The 18,898-nt window shown below is 48.4% G+C and overlaps 2 protein-coding genes across 3 annotated transcripts in view; one reads left to right on the top strand and one right to left on the bottom strand.

The window, feature by feature from the left end:
• LOC144781056 (heme-binding protein 1-like) overlaps nucleotides 1-16,056 on the top strand; it is a 102,889-nt gene extending 86,833 nt beyond the window's left edge. The window contains exons 4-5 of the mRNA XM_078659681.1: nucleotides 854-1,037; nucleotides 13,700-16,056. Coding sequence (XP_078515807.1) covers nucleotides 854-1,037; nucleotides 13,700-13,871 — 356 coding nt within the window. The 3' untranslated portion in view covers nucleotides 13,872-16,056. The remainder of the gene's footprint in view (nucleotides 1-853; nucleotides 1,038-13,699) is intronic.
• FANCM (FA complementation group M) overlaps nucleotides 1-18,898 on the bottom strand; it is an 837,191-nt gene that overhangs the window by 606,012 nt on the left and 212,281 nt on the right. The gene's annotated exons all lie outside the window — the stretch shown is intronic.

The raw sequence follows: 18,898 nt of genomic DNA, 5'->3' as shown, positions 1-18,898 counted from the left end.
AGAGGTACGTACTGCTGCGAATTTTCTAGATCCAGTCTGACACCTGCGTAATACTCTAAAGCAAGGAGTCTGTGGTTAGAAGTCGCTATCGGAAACCAGGTGGTATCAAAGCAGCAGAACTGCACAAAAACTCTGTTCTTACCAGTTTCAAGCTAAAACCACATTGTCATGTCAGTATCGTTTTTTTTCGTTTCTATTAGGGTATAACCGAAAACCAGAAAGACTATTCATAAGCAACTTTGCTGAAAACAGTCAATCCATTGCTCATTTGGGTCAAACAAGTTGTTAATAGTATTTCCTGTTGGCACTCTTCACTGAGGTATTCAGTGTTTAACATATTGTTAATTTTATACTTAGAACTAATTTTGTAAACATCAGATCTTGACACTAACACTTTACATAAAAAGAAAACTATGACTGGGATAAAGAGTTAAATGCAAATAGAAGCACTTCAGAAATGGCATTACAAGATCTGTGCACGCTATCTCTTGAATACTTATACTTTAGACAGCCAAGCTTCACAGAAGACTCGTTAATCTAAACCTGGTTAAGAATTAAAATGGCAGGTGCTAACTACAAAGCTCACCTCAGTTTTCGTTATTTAATATTAGAATGCCACCACACTGTAGAATTCATGAATATCTGAATTGTAATCGAGAAGCTCAAGAAAATCAATATGAGTTGTAATACAGAAGCTAGATTCTTTCCTCACTTATATGTGATTTGGCGTTTTTACATTTAGAGTAATGCCATATTTATTATTGATTTAGTTTGAAAACCTATCTACAACACATGTAAACTGATCTTGACTGGAGCTTTTTGAAGTAATTTGTGATTTTCAACTTCTTTACAGGTGTGTATCTGGGAATGACCATTCCGATAGTGACTATTGTTCACACTAACAACTCACAGTCAGAGCTCACACGGTCTGTGACAGTGGCATTCTATCTACCAGCACAACTGCAGGAACTGCCACCTCAACCTTTGGATTCCGCCATAATCATTGAGGAGTGGCCGCCCACAGTTGTTTATACTAGGTATGTAATCAATATTGATTATCTCGCTCACTTTTATGTGTTATATATTACACAGTGAAAATTACCTTATGGTTAAGACATAGGTTCCATTGAAAAGGTGTTTTTTTTAATGTGGCTATAACTTTCCGGTGGATGGATCAGCAACAAATTTTGCAAATTAAATGCTAAGTCAGCCGACATACATCATGTCAAGTTTTGCGCAGTTCTATGCCTGGGAATACATTCTAAAAGGGGTAGTGGGGTAAACAAATGGTTTCCCCAGTTTCAGCTGTGATAGAAAATTCTGCTCAGGCTTAAAATGAAAATACCTATATGTATTTATGCCAAAATAAATTACTCCTGAGGTGGAAAGCCGGGAGTTAGGCACTACACTTGCTGTTTTACCTTTGCTCGCTTGCACAAAATACTTTTAAACTTGTTTACCTTTGCCCGCTTGCACAAAATACTTTTAAACTTGTTACCACTTCGGTCTGTTTTGCACAATATACTTTTAAAAAAATCTTAAAATGCTGTAACCTACTAAATTACTCTGTGTCACTCACTCGCCCGGGATAACTGGGGGCGCGTGACAGGACCCGCGCCGAGCATACCGAGGGCCGATTCAGGGCTCCATTTGGATACAGGCACCCTACCCGGAGGGTGACGACTTTGGCTGCCATCTTAGGGGAAAGGCAGGGTTGGCGCACTAGCGGTCGGGCGATTCACGGCCCGAGCGCTATAAAGTGGCAAGCGCAGAGCACAGTACAACTCGCTCGCTCTTAACAGATTACTCCTGAGGCGGAAGCCGGGAGTTAGGCACTACACTTGCTGTTTTACCTTTGCCCGCTTGCACAAAATACTTTTAAACTTGTTACCACTTTGGTCTGTTTTGCACAATATACCTTAAAAAAAATCTTAAAACTGCTGTAACCTACTAAATTACTCTGTGTCACTCACTCGCCCGGGATAACTGGGGGCGCGTGACAGGACCCACGCCGAGCATACCGAGGGCCGATTCAGGGCTCCATTTGGATACAGGCACCCTACCCGGAGGGCGACGACTTTGGCTGCCATCTTAGGGGAAAGGCAGGGTTGGCGCACTAGCGGTCGGGCGATTCACGGCCCGAGCGCTATAAAATGAAATCTATTTCCCGTCCGCGCAGCGGGCGCGCCGATGGCGCGCCAGAGGCAAGACCGTCTGGGCCCGTCCGGGCCAGACCGGGCCTAGGGCCTGTTATTATGCCCGTGGTCCCTGGGCCACATATAGGATACTCTAAGGAAGAACTCCTGCTGTTACAAGACAGGAGTGGTCAGTGGTGTCGCCAGCTGGACTGGTCCGACGAGCTGTTCTGTCAATGCCAACTTTGTCCAGACACTAACCTCGCAAAGACTAACGGTAAGGAGGCCTGCAGGAATCTACGGATGGCATTACTAAATTGTAGATCTCTACCAAAGCATGCGGTAGAGATCAACCTTCTGATCGAAGATTGCAACCTCGACCTGCTCTTCTTAACGGAGACATGGCTATCCCCAAATGCAGAGTTTGATATTATCTCTGCTCTTCCTAGTGGATTTCTTATTCAGAGTCAGCACAGGGACAAAGGGAAAGGAGGTGGCCTCGCTATAATCCACAAAGACGCTTTAACCTGTCGACTTGAGGAGGGTGGCATCTCTGATACAGAAAGTGTCTGTTTCAGTATCCAAATATCTCCTACCAACTCCCTCTCAGGATTTCTTATCTACCGCCCGCCAGGCTGTATAAAACATTTCACAGAATCCTTGCTGGAAGCTACTTTAGCAGCTGCAGCCCGGGCACCCAACTTTTTGGTCCTCGGAGACCTAAACTTGCATTTCGATGATCCTAACGATAAGGTGGCCTCAGACCTTAGCTTAAATCTTAGCGCCTTTGAATTAAATCTCTTAAACAAAGAAGCCACCCACATCAGAGGACATCTGCTGGACCCAGTTTTCTCGAATAACAACCAGCTTATAGTTCAACCCCCATTGCCCCTACCTTGGTCTGACCATTTTTTAGTTCCTTTTTCCCAGAAGAGAGAAGTGCTCCTCGCCCTCGTATACTTCAGAGAGCCTGGCCAAAGTTATCGGTGGAAGATCTGACACGTACTCTAGAACAAACGGCCCCCGTAGCAGAACCAGATGTCCTTTTAGCAGACTCAAACTTTCAGAACTGGCTCAATGACGCCCTGAACACGGTTCTGCCTCTCAAAATGGTGACAAAGAAAAGCAGTACTTTTAAATCCCCATGGTACACCACTGAACTTAGGGACCTCAGAAAAGCCTGCAAAAAGTCTGAACGCATCTGGAGAAGAGACTGGGCAGCCAACAGCAAAGCCTCTTACCAGTCTGCCCTGAGAGGCTATAAAATTGCAAGGCAGAAAACTAAAGCATCCTTTTTTGAGGAAAAAATTAAACTTTCAGCCAATTCCTCTAAGGAAACGTATAAGATTGTCAAGCAACTTCTTAAAGTCCCGGCCCCGGCAAATGCACAAGAGGATACCGAAACAAGGTGTGACCAGCTAGCGGAGTTTTTTGACGATAAAATTCAAAAAATTCTTGACAGTATACCTCAGACTGTCACGATTTCAGGCGTTAATACTTCCCCGCTTTCGACAACTGGGCCCCGGTTGGACATGTTTAGATGCATCACTAAGGAGGACTTTTGTAAGACACTTTCCACTGTGAATAGTGGCTCCCCTTCTGACCCGGCCCCCATGCACGTCCTCAAACAAATTGCAAGTACCATTGCGCCCCTTGCCACGGAGCTGCTAAACTCCTCGTTTACCAACGGGGTAGTGCCCCCCAGCTGGAAGCAGGCCAGAATTAAAACTCTCCTAAAAAAGCCGGGGCTTGATACCACCGATCTAGCTAATTTTCGCCTGATCTCGTTGTTACCTGGACTGGGCAAAATCGCTGAAAAGCTAGTAAACCAACAGCTCTCAGGATTCCTGGAAGGTAATGGCCTCCTGAGCGACTCCCAAACGGTCACCCAGGACAGGGCACGGACACAGCCCTCTTGGTGGTGGCCGAGGAGGCAAGGTGCATCTTAGATTCAGGGGGATCAGCAGCACTGATCCTCCTGGATCCGAGCGCCGCATTCGATGCGGTGGACCACGCAATACTGGTCCACCGTCTTGTCAGGCTGGGCATCTCGGGGTCAGCCCTCAGATGGTTGGAATCCTTCTTGAACAAACGCTCCTCAGGATTTGGGAAAATGGTGTCATGTCGAAGTCTACTCCCCTCCAGTGTGGGGTCCCCCAGGGATCGTCCCTGAGCCCCACCTTGTTGAACAAGTTACTTACCTTCGGTAACGATATATCTGTAAGAAACAGTAGTTAGTATTAGATTCCTTACCTTAGAATATCCCCAGGCGTCAGTCTGGATCCGGAAACTTTTGCGTAGCAGTACCCCTGCGCGTCGGTAGGCGTCGTCTGCAGGCGTCCCCTGCGGCTCCGCGTCGTCGGCGTCGTGCGCCGTGATGACGTCGCTGGAGTATATAGACGCCGCCTCCGCGCGCTGACGTCAGTTCTTTGCACACAGCTTTTCCGCGCCAGAACACGCAGAGCCATGTGAGAACCAACACTGGTGCCATTTGAAAACTAGGGCCCTGAAAGGGATGTCCTTAACCCTAGGTATCAGTTCGCAGAACGGGGAGGATGGGAGGGGCGGTAAGGAATCTAATACTAACTACTGTTTCTTACAGATATATCGTTACCGAAGGTAAGTAACTTGTTCATCTGAAAGAAACAGGTTAGTATTAGATTCCTTACCTTAGAATAGATACCCCAGCAATACCAACCCCGGTGGTGGGTCTGCGAACCAATACAACCTACACCAGAAAGTCCTGGAGGACCGAACGGCCAAAGAAGCCATCCCTCCGGACTTGACTGTCCAGGCAGTAGTGCCTCGCAAAGGTGTGCAGCGAGGCCCACGTGGCCGCCTGGCAAATGTCCTGCAAGGGGACTCCCCGGCCCAGGGCAGTAGTAGCCGCCGTGGCCCGAGTGGAATGGGCCCTCAGCCCAACAGGAGGCTCCTTCCGAGCCAAAGAGTAGCATGCTTTGATGCACAGGACGACCCACCGAGAGATGGTCCGTTTCTGTACCGCCCTTCCCTTCTTCTCACCCACGTAGCCAACAAACAGTTGGTCATCCACCCGGAACTGGCGTGTGCGATCCATATAGAATGAAAGCGCACGTTTTGGGTCCAGACGATGGAGCCGCTCTTCATCCTTTGAAGGATGCGGAGGCGGGAAGAAGGAGGGCAAGGTGATGGACTGCCCAATGTGAAAAGCAGAGACTACCTTGGGCAGGAAAGAAGGTCTAGTCCGAAGAACCACCTTATCAGGATGAACAGACAAGAAAGGAGGGTGAATAGAAAGAGCCTGGAGCTCACTCACTCTCCTGGCAGAGGTGATGGCTACCAGGAAGGCCGTCTTTAAGGTGAGAAGACGGAGAGGACAGGAATGAAGGGGCTCAAAGGGAGCGCACATCAGGAAAGTCAAAACCAGGTTCAAGTCCCACTGAGGCATCACGAACGGAGTTGGAGGATACATGTGCGTGATGCCCTTCAAGAATCTTAACACAATAGGGGACTTGAACAAAGATGGCTGATCAGGTAGCCTCAAGAAGGCGGAAAGGGCAGAAAGATAGCCCTTGATAGTGCCCAGAGCAGAGCCCTGCTGGGCAAGGGAAAGGAGGAAGAGGAGAACCTCAGACAGAGGGGCAGAAAGGGGATCCACAGCCTTTGCTGTGCACCATGCCACAAATCTGTTCCACCGGCAGGCGTATACCGACTTTGTGGAGGGACGCCTGGCTGCCAGAATGACATCACAGACTTCAGGAGGCAAGTCAAATGGCCTCAACTGTCGCCGCTCAATCTCCACGCATGGAGGTGGAGACTGGACAGGTTCGGGTGGAGGACCGTCCCCTGCTGCTGCGACAGAAGGTCCTCCTGAAGGGGCAGGCGGATCGAGGGACCGACTGTCATGCTGAGTAGCTCGGGATACCAGTACCTTCGAGCCCAGTCCGGAGCCACAAGGATAACTTGGGCCCGGTCGCGCCTGATCTTCTTCAGCACTCTGGGCAGAAGTGGTATAGGCGGAAAGGCGTACAACAGACCGCAACTCCACTCGCGCCGAAAGGCGTCGCCGAGCGAGTGCCGTCTTGGAAACTCCAACGCGCAGAACTGATGACATTGCGCGTTCTCTTCTGTGGCGAATAGATCTAACCAAGGCTCTCCCCATTGCTGAAAGAGGCCTCTCGCCACATCCGAGTTCAGACGCCATTCGTGATCCACCGAGCACCGACGGCTGAGTTCGTCCGCCCTGGCGTTCAGAGAACCTGCCAGGTGTTGAACCGTCAGAGTCACGCCCTGACGTTCCAGCCATTGCCAGAGGCGCAGAGCCTCCTGGCAAAGGGTCCACGACCCCACACCGCCCTGTTTGTTGCAGTACCACATGGCGGTGGTGTTGTCCGTGAACACCTGCACCACACTCCCGTTGACAAAGGGGAGGAATGCCTTCAGTGCCAGGCGAATCGCCCGCAGCTCCAACATGTTGATATGGAGCCGGGATTCCGCCGGAGACCAGAGGCCTCTGATCTCCGCCTCTCCCAAGTGGCCACCCCAGCCTTGGAGGGACGCGTCCGTCACAACCACGTGCTCCGGTTGGGGAAGGGAGAGGGATCTGCCCCTGACCCAATCGCGGTCCGTAAGCCACCACTGCAACTGTCTCGCAGTGCCCTCCGAGATCAGGACATGGTCGGATAGGTTGCCCTGATGCTGGGCCCACTGAAACTTCAGGTCCCACTGCAGAGCCCGCATCCGCCATCTGGCGTGATGCACCAGAAGGATGCAGGAGGCCATCAGCCCCAGAAGCCGCAGCGTCAACCTGACCGAAACCCGGGATAACGGCTGAAAGATGGGAATCAGAGCCTGAATATCCCGGACCCGCCGTTCCGGAGGATAAACCCGAAACTGCGCCGAGTCGAGAACCGCTCCGATGAAAAGGAGCTTTTGAGAGGGACACATGTGTGATTTCGGCACATTGATGGAAAACCCCAGCTCGTGCAGGAGGTCTGCCGTCATCTGAAGGTGGTGGACGACTGTCTGGGGCGAGCCCGCCTTCAACAGCCAGTCGTCGAGGTAGGGGAAGACTGAGACCCCTAACCGGCGCAGATGAGCTGCGACCACCGCCATCACTTTCGTGAACACCCGTGGGGCGCTGGTAAGGCCGAATGGGAGCACGATAAACTGAAAGTGCTCGTGGCCTACCGTGAACCGCAGGTAACGCCGGTGGGCCGGCAGGACGGGGATGTGAAAATACGCATCCTGCAAGTCCAACGCTACCATCCAGTCTTGTGGGTCCAGAGCAGCCAAGACCTGAGCCAAAGTCAACATCTTGAACTTCTCCTTCCGGAGGAAGCCGTTGACGTTCCTTAGGTCCAAGATAGGACGGAGGCCTCCTTTGTCCTTCTTGGGTACCAGAAAGTAGTGGGAGTAGCAACCACACCCTACTTCTGGCCCAGGAACGCGCTCGATGGCCCCCTTGGCCAAGAGGGCCGTAACTTCCTCCTGCAGAAGTGTCAAGTGGTCCCCCGACACACGGTGGTTCTGCGGTGGCATGGCTGGAGGAGTGGACTCGAAGGGGAGGGCATAGCCCCTTCGGACAAGCTGCAGCACCCACCTGTCCGATGTTATCGCGCGCCAGCGGGAGTGGTGATGGCGAACCCTGCCACCCACTGGCGTCACGTGAGCCCGAAAGCTCGGACTAGGAAGGCTTGGATGCAGCAGCGGAGGGAGGCGTGGACTGACCACGCCGCTGGCCTCTACCGCCACCACGGCGGAAACCACGGCCGCCACCGCGCTGGGGAGCGTTCTGCGTCGCGTGGCTGGCAGCACGTGTGGGACCTCCCCTCCCTTGGCCACGAAAGGGCCGAAACGAACCCGTCTGCTGGCGCTGGGTCGAAAGACCCAAGGACTTGGCCGTGACCCTGGAGTCCTTGAAGCGCTCCAGCGCGTGGTCCGCTTTGTCACCAAACAGGCGACTGCCATCAAATGGCATGTCCATGAGTGAATTTTGGACGTCTGGCGAGAAGTTGGCAGATCTCAGCCAAGCATGGCGACGAATCGCCACCGTTGTGGACATCGCCCGTCCCAGCGAGTCGGTCGTGTCGAGGCCACAACGGATCGAGTACCGCGCCGCATCCCGGCCTTCAACTAAGGCCCGTGTGAGCTTGTCCCGCACCTCCTGGGGACATTGCGGCAGACACTCCTCGACCGTATCCCACAGGGAGTGGGTGTAGCGGCCCAAGAGGCACGCGGTATTACAAGACCGCAGTCCAGCGCTCAAAGAGGAAAAGACCTTTTTACCAAATTGGTCATACCGCTTTGATTCCCCATCGGGCGGAGCCGACGGAAATGCGGACTGCGAAGTGGAGGCCTGGATCACCAGACTCTCCGGGGAGGGATGGGTGGATAAAAAGGCAGGGTCGTCCGAGCATGGACGGTGACGCCTCGCGACATTCCGGTCAACCGGCGCACCAGAAGCGGGCCTGGACCAGGTGCCCAAAAGGACATCCGACAGGGCCTCATTAAACGGCAGCAGAGGCTCCTGGGGGCATGACTGCGGTTTAAACACTTCGGTCAGAATGTTCGGTTTGACCTTCGCGACGGGGAGCTCAAGGTGCAAGGCCTTGGCAGCCCTCATCAGGACCACCGAATAGGCAGCACCTGCCTCAGACGCCACAGGGGACGGAGAGACAAACCCAGGGTTGGGCGACTCGTCCAGGCCACTGGCATCACCCAGATCACCTACCCAGTCCACATCATACTGGCAGGCACGGGATAGAGGGTCCTCAGACCCCTCCCAACCCTCTCCATACTCATCTTCGTCATACCCATATTCTGGGTCGACGATATAGACATCGGGGTCAACGGGCCCCATCGGCGTCGGCCGACGCCGGTCCGACTCCGCGTCCGGAGTCGGGGAGGAAAGGGGGGTGGCGCCGCGCGGCGTCGGTGCCGGGGACCCGACGCCGGCCGGAGCCGACGGCGGAGTTGCTGCACCACGCGGGGGCGGTACCACGGGTTGGCCCACAGGAACCGACGCCGGAGAGGCCGGGAGACCAGCCGGCGACGAACCAGAGGGAACCAGCGGCGCCGGGGCCGGAGCCGCCGGCGGCGCCGGGGCAGGAGCACCCGAACCGCTCGGGCCCCCAGACGGGACCGACGGGCCCGCAGGCGCCGAAGGCCCCGCCGGAGAAGACCTCGCCCTCATAGCAATGAGGAAGGCCTCGATCTCCTCACGCGACGCGCCTTCCCCAGGGACCGACGGGTATGGGGTAGACGGCGTCGGCGACCCACGCGGGGCCGCGGGGGTGGGGTCACCCGAGCCCCCGGCCGCATCACGCGGGCGTCGGGGGGAGTCGGGGGTGCGATGGCGACGCCCCGACTTCTTGTGCTTACCTGACGAGCCGGAGGAATGGTGGCGACTCCCGGAGCGCCCATGGCGGCTCCGCGATCGTTCCCTCGACCGCTCCCTCGACCTCCGACCGGACCGGGACCGCTCTCGACGCGGGGCCGACACCCGGAGCTCGAGAAGCTTGCGGGACCGCTCCCGCCTAGCTTTTCCAGTCAAGGCCCGACAGTCGACGCAGGATTCTACGTCGTGGTCCGCGCCCAGACACCGGAGGCAGAGTCGATGGTGGTCGGTGACCGACATCATGCGGTCGCACTCGTCGCAACTCTTAAACCCAGGCATCCTACCGGCACCGTAGAAAGAAGTAGATTTACAAACACTTGGTCAAAAGACCGGAGTACTGCTCTTCGGATCTGCGCTAACTGGCGCGGAAAAAGGAAGAACTGACGTCAGCGCGCGGAGGCGGCGTCTATATACTCCAGCGACGTCATCACGGCGCACGACGCCGACGACGCGGAGCCGCAGGGGACGCCTGCAGACGACGCCTACCGACGCGCAGGGGTACTGCTACGCAAAAGTTTCCGGATCCAGACTGACGCCTGGGGATATTCTAAGGTAAGGAATCTAATACTAACCTGTTTCTTTCAGATTAATGTTTACATGGCCCCGCTGGAGGAGGTAGTAGCCCCTTTTGGGATTAAGTCCATCACTTACGCAGATGACACACAATTAGTCGTCTCGCTGACACAGCAAGTGGGATGTTCAGACAGTCTCTCGGGTTGCCTAACTGCAATCTACTCCTGGATGACCGGATCTAAGCTCAAATTGAACGGAGCGAAAACTGAGATCATGGTCCTGGGCCATCAATTTACATCTTTGCCCACCGAGTATTGGCCGCCTTGCATGGGTGAGTTGCCCCAGCCTAAGGAAAAAATTAAAAGCCTGGGGGTTTGGTTCGAGCCCCAACTAACCTTTAGGACACATGCCCAGAAAGTCGCAGGAGGATGCTTTGGCCTGCTTAGGGCAGTACGGAAAGTCCTCCCCCTTCTGCCTTTTCAGTCCAGGAAGCTATTAATCCAGGGTCTAATCCTATCAAGACTGGATTATAGCAATGGTCTTTTCCTGGCAGCGCCAAAAGCCACGATTAATATCTTGCAGCGGGTGCAGAACGCAGCATCCAGGTTACTCATGGGGGCCCCAAGAAGAGCCTCAGCCAAGCCACTACTGAGAGCCCTCCATTGGCTCCCAGTGCATGAACGAATCATTTTTAAATCATCTTGTATCACCCACAAAACACTGCATGGCAAAGGCATGAGAAACTTGATTCGGCCCTACAGACCGGCTCGGGCTCTCCGATCAGACGGGGACAATCTTGCTATAGTCTCGAGAGTTAGGAAGGCCCGTACAGGAGGCCGCCGCTTCTCCATAAATGCGGCAAAAAACTGGAACGCTCTCCCTAGGGACATCCGGAATGAATCTTCCTACCCCAAATTTAGAAAATCACTTAAAACATTTCTCTTTCCTAAAACCCTTTAAAATTTCAACTCTCAGAGTTTTCGGTTATCAGTTAGGTAGCGCTGGGACGCTCTAGGGCAGCCATGCGCTTTACAAATCAAATTTCATTTCATTTCATTTCAATAGAAATGGAACTTTAATGAGAAAGCGTGCTTTCAGCTTTTTCATGTATATCAGTTCGGTAGTTTTTGAGATATTAGCAGTTTAAAAAGTTGCAGAGCAGGGCTCAAAAGGTTAACACTTTTGTATACTTTGGCTGTTTTAGTTAGACCAAAGTCCAGTCTGCAGACCCGAACACTCTGGTTGAATTCAAGAGAAAATGTTCTTGTGGCCATCATTTCAGGACACTGGGCATGGTCGCTGCATCCAAGGATCCAAGGATCACTGGGTGAGCAAATCCTGATCCCCAGCAAATAGAGACTGGAGCCTCAATTCCCCTCCCCAACTGCCCCATTGAGACTAGTTTTCAGGGCCACAGACTCAGTAAAGCAGTAAAGATATCGGCTCTGAGAACATATGGCTGCACTTGCAACCCATAGCCTCAATGAAGAGACTGCAATCTATGGACCTCTTAACCCCAATGACCTTGTTAGGGGGAAAAGCACACCATAGCTTGGTTTCTTAGCCCAGTAACGGTAGTAGTTCACAGGCATCTACCTTATTAATCATAAACGTAAACCTCAGAGGTGCATCTGGTCATACTTTCGCCTAAACATGTACATTTGACCAAAACATTTCTATGCTTCTCCAAGACTCACAGGTTATTATGGTAGGGATCTTCCATACTGTAACTCTAGAAATAGGTGTACACCGCACACAAATAATGATGCAATAAATGTTTGTCAGCTTCTTACTGGAATGTTAGGTACTACTTGTAACATTTAATGAATCAATATGACAAACATTATAAAGACACGAGCAAAAATGAGAGAAAATAAAATTATAAACAGAAATTAAGATACTGAATTTGTCAACATTTAAACTGAAAACCTTCAAGGTTGATTATTCCAAAACACCAAATCCTAATCTAACTGACTGTTTTGTTAGTCGTGTCATGTGCTAGTAATATTATTACTCCACAGCAAGAACACCAAGACACATACACATGCATACCTTAGTAACTGCAGGTAAACGGGTATGCCCCACAGGGATCTCCCAATCCAGAACTTTAGCATCCCTTAGGAGGGAACCGGCTTCTCTCTCCTGAGATGTGCAGCTGAATTTTCCTGAAACAGGTTTTGGCATACAAGCAGAGGCAATAAGATGTGTACTTCGGCTGTAGACCTCTTCTGCCCTGTTCCAGCAGCGCTTCATTCAGCTGTCGGATGTCACGCAACATGCAATGTATCTTTAGAAATATCCTTCAAACAAAATCTAAACTGGCACTGCAAATCTTAGTAGTCCATAATAATGAATAACTTAAAAGTCATCCAATGAGAGAAGAATGGCATATCTGAAGGCACAATTAGGTCTTATATTCCAGGTGGAAGTAGTTACACTGGGGCAAAAGCATGCTATTTACAACTAACTCAAATTTATACGAATTATTTTATGTAATTATGCTGCTGGTTCTTCTCCTTCCACCTCTTTGAAGCATGCACCTCTCTAAAGGCCACTAAAATGTTTAACGGACCTGCGCCACTTAAATACGAACAAAATAAATGCAAAGTGATTTTAGTTATAGGAACACTAGGTAATAGACAAAACATGACTTAAGAAGGCTCTGAGTAAAAGCTAACAGACTTGATCAAGGCTGAAGACGCTCAATAGGTTAGAGCAGATAAGGTAAGTTGCTGAATTTAAGATGAGAAACAGGATGAAAATGCCAACTACGTACAAAAATGGTGCATGCTTGAATCTCTGTGGTTCCGTCCACACTGGATGGCTTATCAAAGAAATGTTCAAGCCCTACATATACTCAGCGTAACCTTTTGGATTGCTGCTCTGCACTTTCAGTGCCTTACGTTCATAGCTTCAGCTGCTATGATGGCATTTACAGCATATTGCTCATCCTAAGTTCATCCTCAGCTATTAATTACCGTACCTGATTTGATCAAAATATTGATTGAAAAGAGAAATTTCAAGAACAATCAATCACCCGTTGAGCTGCCATTACTATCGAGCATCTTCAGCCTTGATATTGTCCGAGAGGACGAAACTTGTGTCCGCTGCTATATTTCCATGGTTGTTCATCTTTCAAATTGCCACTGTAAAACCCTGACAACTCTTGAAGCACAAATCAATGTTACTACTGGACTATATTATAAGCTCTAGACACACCTTGTAACAGCGCTTGATGACGTTTTGTACTCAACCAGGGTGCTTGGGGTTGTTAAAGCAACACAACTCTAGTCCAAATGCTACTTGGTTACATAGTTCTCGTACATCCATACTGCCATATAATATATGAGGATGTGCAACTGTCTTTGGTCACTGCTATCATTTTAATAGTACTTTTAGCACTGATATTTCTTAAGTAATTCCGCAGATACTCAATCTAGAAACATTCTGCAGTTGTGAACCTTGTATGTCAAATGTGAGGACAGAAATTGCCTTCCTGTGTGCGGTCACTAACATGAATTGAGATTTTACATGCTTATGCATTCAACTGATTTGACTCAATTCTGCACCTAATGTGGTGGCTTAACACATGTTTGAGTGTCTCGTACATATATACTGAACAATCTATGTACTAAGCAACAGATGCTTAATATTTTACACTTACTTTTTGCAGGGCATTCACTGGGGTAACCAATGAAGACTCCATTGTCAGAGAAATCAGCTTACTTGCAGAGCTGCTGGAGTCGCCGGAACTATGCCTGCAAGATACCTTTATTGTTGCAGGATACACAAACCCCGCAGCTGCAAATCGACAGAATGAAATTTGGTTCCTACAGCGGTCATAAAGGACTATCATGTATTCTTAATCCCGCACGATGAATTAGCTTTCGTACATCCCTAAATACCAGCCTACGTCACTTCGGCTTCGGCTTGACACTAATATTCCATATTTTTTCCAAATACGGGTAACACAGGGTGCATTTGGTTAAATGAAGAAGACAATCAAAACTATATTCTACAGTCCTGCACAACTTGAAGTAATCCGCTCTGTTCGAAATTTTTATTTGTTTTCCTTACATTCATGTTAATGCTTTTCTGGATAAACTAGTCTTTAAATACTTTAAGACCCACAGTGAATACAGTGTAAACATTTGTACTGTCTAGCTGCCAATTTACCAAATCTTTGGGCATTTTATTTGCTGTGCCACAAATCGTTTTCTCCCAATTCTTTACTAGCCTGAAAAGTGCTGGGTTCATGGCCAATCCCACTGAACAGTAAGGTCATAGCATTCGAGCTTTTATTCCCACAAGTAACATGGAGTTAGTAGTCTGCTCCCTTGCTTTTGCTCTACCATCTTCTCAGGTACACATGGTGACTTCCAGTCTCATCCTTTTTTGGTCCCTACCCCACTACGAGCTCTTTCATTCGCTATTACTGAGAGATGCCATTTTGAAGGAGGGGGGGCATGGATGGAAGGAAAGGGAGGGGGGAGAGAGAGAGAGAGAATATGGTGGGAAGGGTGCCACTAGTTTCACTGCCAACATTCAGCTTGCCAGTAACAGCTGTTAATTGCCTGTTTGTCCAATCAATTGTTTACCCATACCATCAACTTGGGTCCTTAACTGCAGGATGGCTAATCAACAACTGTTAACATCCATAATGTAAGGCAGTAATAATAAAGTATGGCTATTTTAGTTGTAGTGAATTAAAAGGGGAACATAAAAAGAAAGAAATCAAAATGAGCTGTCCCCAACACTTTCCTCAGTCCATTGGAAGGCCCTTTTTCAAGATTTCTGAGAGAATATAGTTATCAGTACTGCAAACAGCTGCTGCACATCCCTGTCCCAGCTCTTACTTCCGCTTAATTTGCCAAGATCCAGCGCAGCAGACTGTCATCTTTCAAGTTTGTGCTGAACTGTCCCTGACCATCACTATCTTATTGCCTCTCTGTGTAATAACATTGCTCATTAGAAAGGTATTTGGTATCTCTTATAATCTGGCCCCATCCTCTTACCCTACCTTGGAGTCGAGTTACTGCCATTCGATTTTTTTACTCGGAGCATAACAATTGTAAAATTATACCTTTTGAAGGAAACACATAATTAGTCCTTGTTCAGTATGGCCATTATCCTAGATAAATCAGATACCTATATCCAATACCTTCTGAAAGAGTGCCTTTTTGATCCAAGGCAATTTATAGCAACATGTCCGTTCTAACATTCACCAATTTGTTAACATTGCTATCAACCAGAGATGCGGGCCAAATTAATTGCAAAACTTGGTCCACATGGTCAACAAAAATCCCAGGGTACCACATCACCACATCCAACGGCTAATTGCGGAAAAGCCATTTTTGCTCAGTGCTCTACAGAATTGTCAAACAATATCCTGAGATTTTTCACTTGACGCCAACAGATGTACGTTTGAGAGCTGATCCAGCAATGATGTAATAGATGTTTTTGCTAAATAGTATAAAGCTACAAGTTTATTTGCATCGTGGTGTAGATATATGTGGTTCTGTGCTCATAAACCTACTGTTGCAAATGTACTTAGTTTTGTGATACCTGTCATTCTTTAAATAGTTCAGTGGATAATGTTAATATGTATTAATATTTTAACATTTAAAGCACGACTGCGTCAGCTGAGCTGCACACTGTGAACCGATATTGCGTGGGTTAAGATTAACACCGTGTGGTACAATGGAGGCATGTCTATTGTTATTGCCTCTATTTTGCTAGAAATATTTGTGAATGCACTTTGATTGATGCACCAAGGACCAAGATAATATACAGGGTTTGCTCAGTTGCTTATGGGCACATGCACTATACAAAACTAAAAATAATGAATACAAATAAATATTTATCTATTAAACTACAGTAAAGTCTATTTTGATGAAGAATTATTTTAAAAGAAGGCCAACTATAATAATATTGCACCATTATTTTGTGTAAAATGTATTCATTGCAAACATGCGACTGTTTTATAGGCAAGACTGCTTTGTATTTTCTAATAAAACATATATAACCACCTACGTGGAGTTGTTTTGCTTAGTCTTCGACAGTGCTGGTTCATCGTAAGATAATGCGAGTGCTTTTATGATGGAAACTGATTTTACACTAATATAAACATGTGAAGTTTGCTGAGCAGGTCCACTGTTAGCGAAATCTGTGCTGTGTCAGAACTCTCTATATCCCCTTTAAGTAAATCTCAAACTACTTGCCAGCATTCAGTTGCGACAGTCAAGCTACTTTACGGCAAGGCTAGAGGAGTACAGTATGCATTTTTAAATGACGTTCCTTCTCTTCAGTGGCAAAGAATAACCGAACAAACCTTCTTCCCAAAGGAGTATCCCCTCGGTCGCTCACTTTACCACACTTTTCTAAAGGTACAATAGACAAAGGCTAGCAGAATTAGATCAATTTGACTTTTGTATTCTTTAAAATACATTTCGACCCTGTACAGCATTCAGCTGCCTTTTGGCTAGGGTTGTGCAACAGAAATACAATGTGCATGCATACATAAATTGCAACTTTTCCAAAATAGTAATCAATTTACCATTTATTGACCAAAGCCCCAAGAAGTAGTGTAAAGTCCTAAAATGGGAGCGCTTCTTTATCTGAACACTTTCATAGCATCTATTCAAGGAAAGAAACAGTGTGTGGTTATGTTGCTTGTGTACTTTACAATCAATGTAAACCAGATGGATAACAGCCATGATCTATTCCTTCAGTCTCCCATCTGTTGTGTAGGAAAAGCAACGTAATATTCTCGTCTATTGCATCTGTGACTATATGGTATATGTTGTACACAAATGTCTTGTGTGGTTAAAAAACAAGATTATGGGAATCGGCTAGAGTTGCAATACAAGGAGTCGGTATCTTCCAGATGCATTCTGGGTTCCATGTTCTTGATCCGGCAGTAACAAAAAAAAATACTAAGAAAAAAACCCACCACAATACATCTTTTTCCCTACAAACTATTAATATATAATTTAATAGGTAAGTAGCTTCATGGTATACCAGTTTACTTGAACTTTCATTAAGGTAATATATTTTGTATGTCACTTACTGCTGCCTGCCTGAGAAAATGCACTTACAGCCGGAGGGATTGGCACCTGAAGGACCCAGCAGAACAAACAAGAAGGCGCAGCAGAGGCTGTGTGGACCGTAGCTTTGGTAGGGGATAGGTAGATCCAAGTTCTAATGCATTTTATCCCAAAGGAAAAGCCCCTTTAAAGTTGAATTAAGGAGACTAGTAAGGCTGCTAAAGAAAGGGGAAAATTGAAGGTGGAGAAGAGCATTAAACAAGCTGAGAGTTGCATTCCACCTATAATGGAGCATGGGACTCTTGTATGCCTTCCGGCTGTTAACTCTCCTGTCCAGAGTTCTGAAAAGATTAAGAACGACCAGGCGCAAATTATCCTAGTAGTTCTGGATTGGGTCCGGAGAGTGTGGTACTCATAACCTATGGCCATGAGCATTTATCCTCCAATCAGGCTGCTGTTTTGGAAGGATCTTCTCTCGTAGCAGCAGGGCAGAGTCTTGCACCAGGACCTAAGCAATCCACATATGCATGCATACAGATTGAGAGGTGTCCGCTGACTGTATTTGATCTTCCTCCTGGTAGTGGATGTAATACCTGGGGCTGGCCTCCTTCTCCAAAGTCTGTACGAAGGACATAAGGACAAGATTGTGGCTTGGTGCGCCACCCCTAATAAGGACTAGTTGCAGGCCAAACTGTTGGATGTCTTACGTGTTTCATCTTTGGCCCAGCAAAGACTTGCAGTGGGCAGGGTTAAAGGTTATCTGGCAGCCCTTTTGTCTTTTTTGCGTTTACTGGAACAAACGTCCTTATTCAAATTATTTGTGATTAGATTTCTGAATTGGTTACTCCAAGTTTCCTTTAACCTTTGTGATGACACAGTGGGACCTTCATTTGGTTCTCACTTCTCTTATGTGAACCCATTTTGAGCCGTTGCGCAGCCGTCTATGCCTCCTGTCACTGAACACGGTCTTTCTAGCTATGATGACCTCAGCTTGTCACGTGTTAGCTTCACCCTCGGTCAGTCCAGCTGCCCTACACCACATCTTCTTTCTGCACAATCTGGTACTGAGGGCTACAGCAACCTTTGTACCAAAAGTTGCTACTTCACTTCATGTTGGACAGGTTAATGCGCTTTCAACGTTATTTGATCCACATTGCCCTTCGAAAGAAGTTTAGACTCCATCATCTGCACCCCAAAAAAGTGCTGAGCTTTACATAGATCACACTAAGGACCATCAGGTGGACAATCTGCTCGTTGTGAGGTTCTCTTAGGTAGAGAAAGGCAAGGCAGTGCAAAAGAGTACTTTATCTTGCTGGATAGTCCTCTGCATTATAATGTGCTACATGCGCAGTCAGAAGCAGCCTGCAGAAGGACTGAGGGTCCATTCCACCAGGCCAAGTTCACCACCACTGCGCTGTTACACCCCTCATCAGCCAGGCTAGCTTGACTCCAGTGGCATGGAGTGCTCCGTCCATCATCTCCTTGTGTTTGCTTTGTTCGCCCAAGTTGGCAGAGTATGTCCAGACATGGGTCCCTAGCTCACTTTGCCACTGGATTCAAGCCAGCCAGGCTGATGAGGGGTGTTACCCCGAAACCGGTCCCAGGATGCTTGTTTCCGGTCAAAGGAAGAAATGGCTTGGCTGTTCAGGCTGGACTGTTCCCACAAGGCACAGGGTCAGGAATGACTTGCATATAGCTGTGTCTGAACTGGGGTGTCGAAGACCGGTGATGGATTTAACCCAGATCTAATAGCGACTGGGGTGAGTGTCTGAAAAGTTTCAGTGCTAGGTCCATCATCTCTTTGTGTATGCTTTGTTCTGCTACAA

The sequence above is a fragment of the Lissotriton helveticus genome, chromosome 9 (genome assembly GCF_964261635.1).
Source record: "Lissotriton helveticus chromosome 9, aLisHel1.1, whole genome shotgun sequence".
NCBI classification, from domain to species: domain Eukaryota; kingdom Metazoa; phylum Chordata; class Amphibia; order Caudata; family Salamandridae; genus Lissotriton; species Lissotriton helveticus.
Note: the sequence above shows the minus strand (reverse complement) of the source record. Positions and strands in the feature narration are given on the sequence as shown.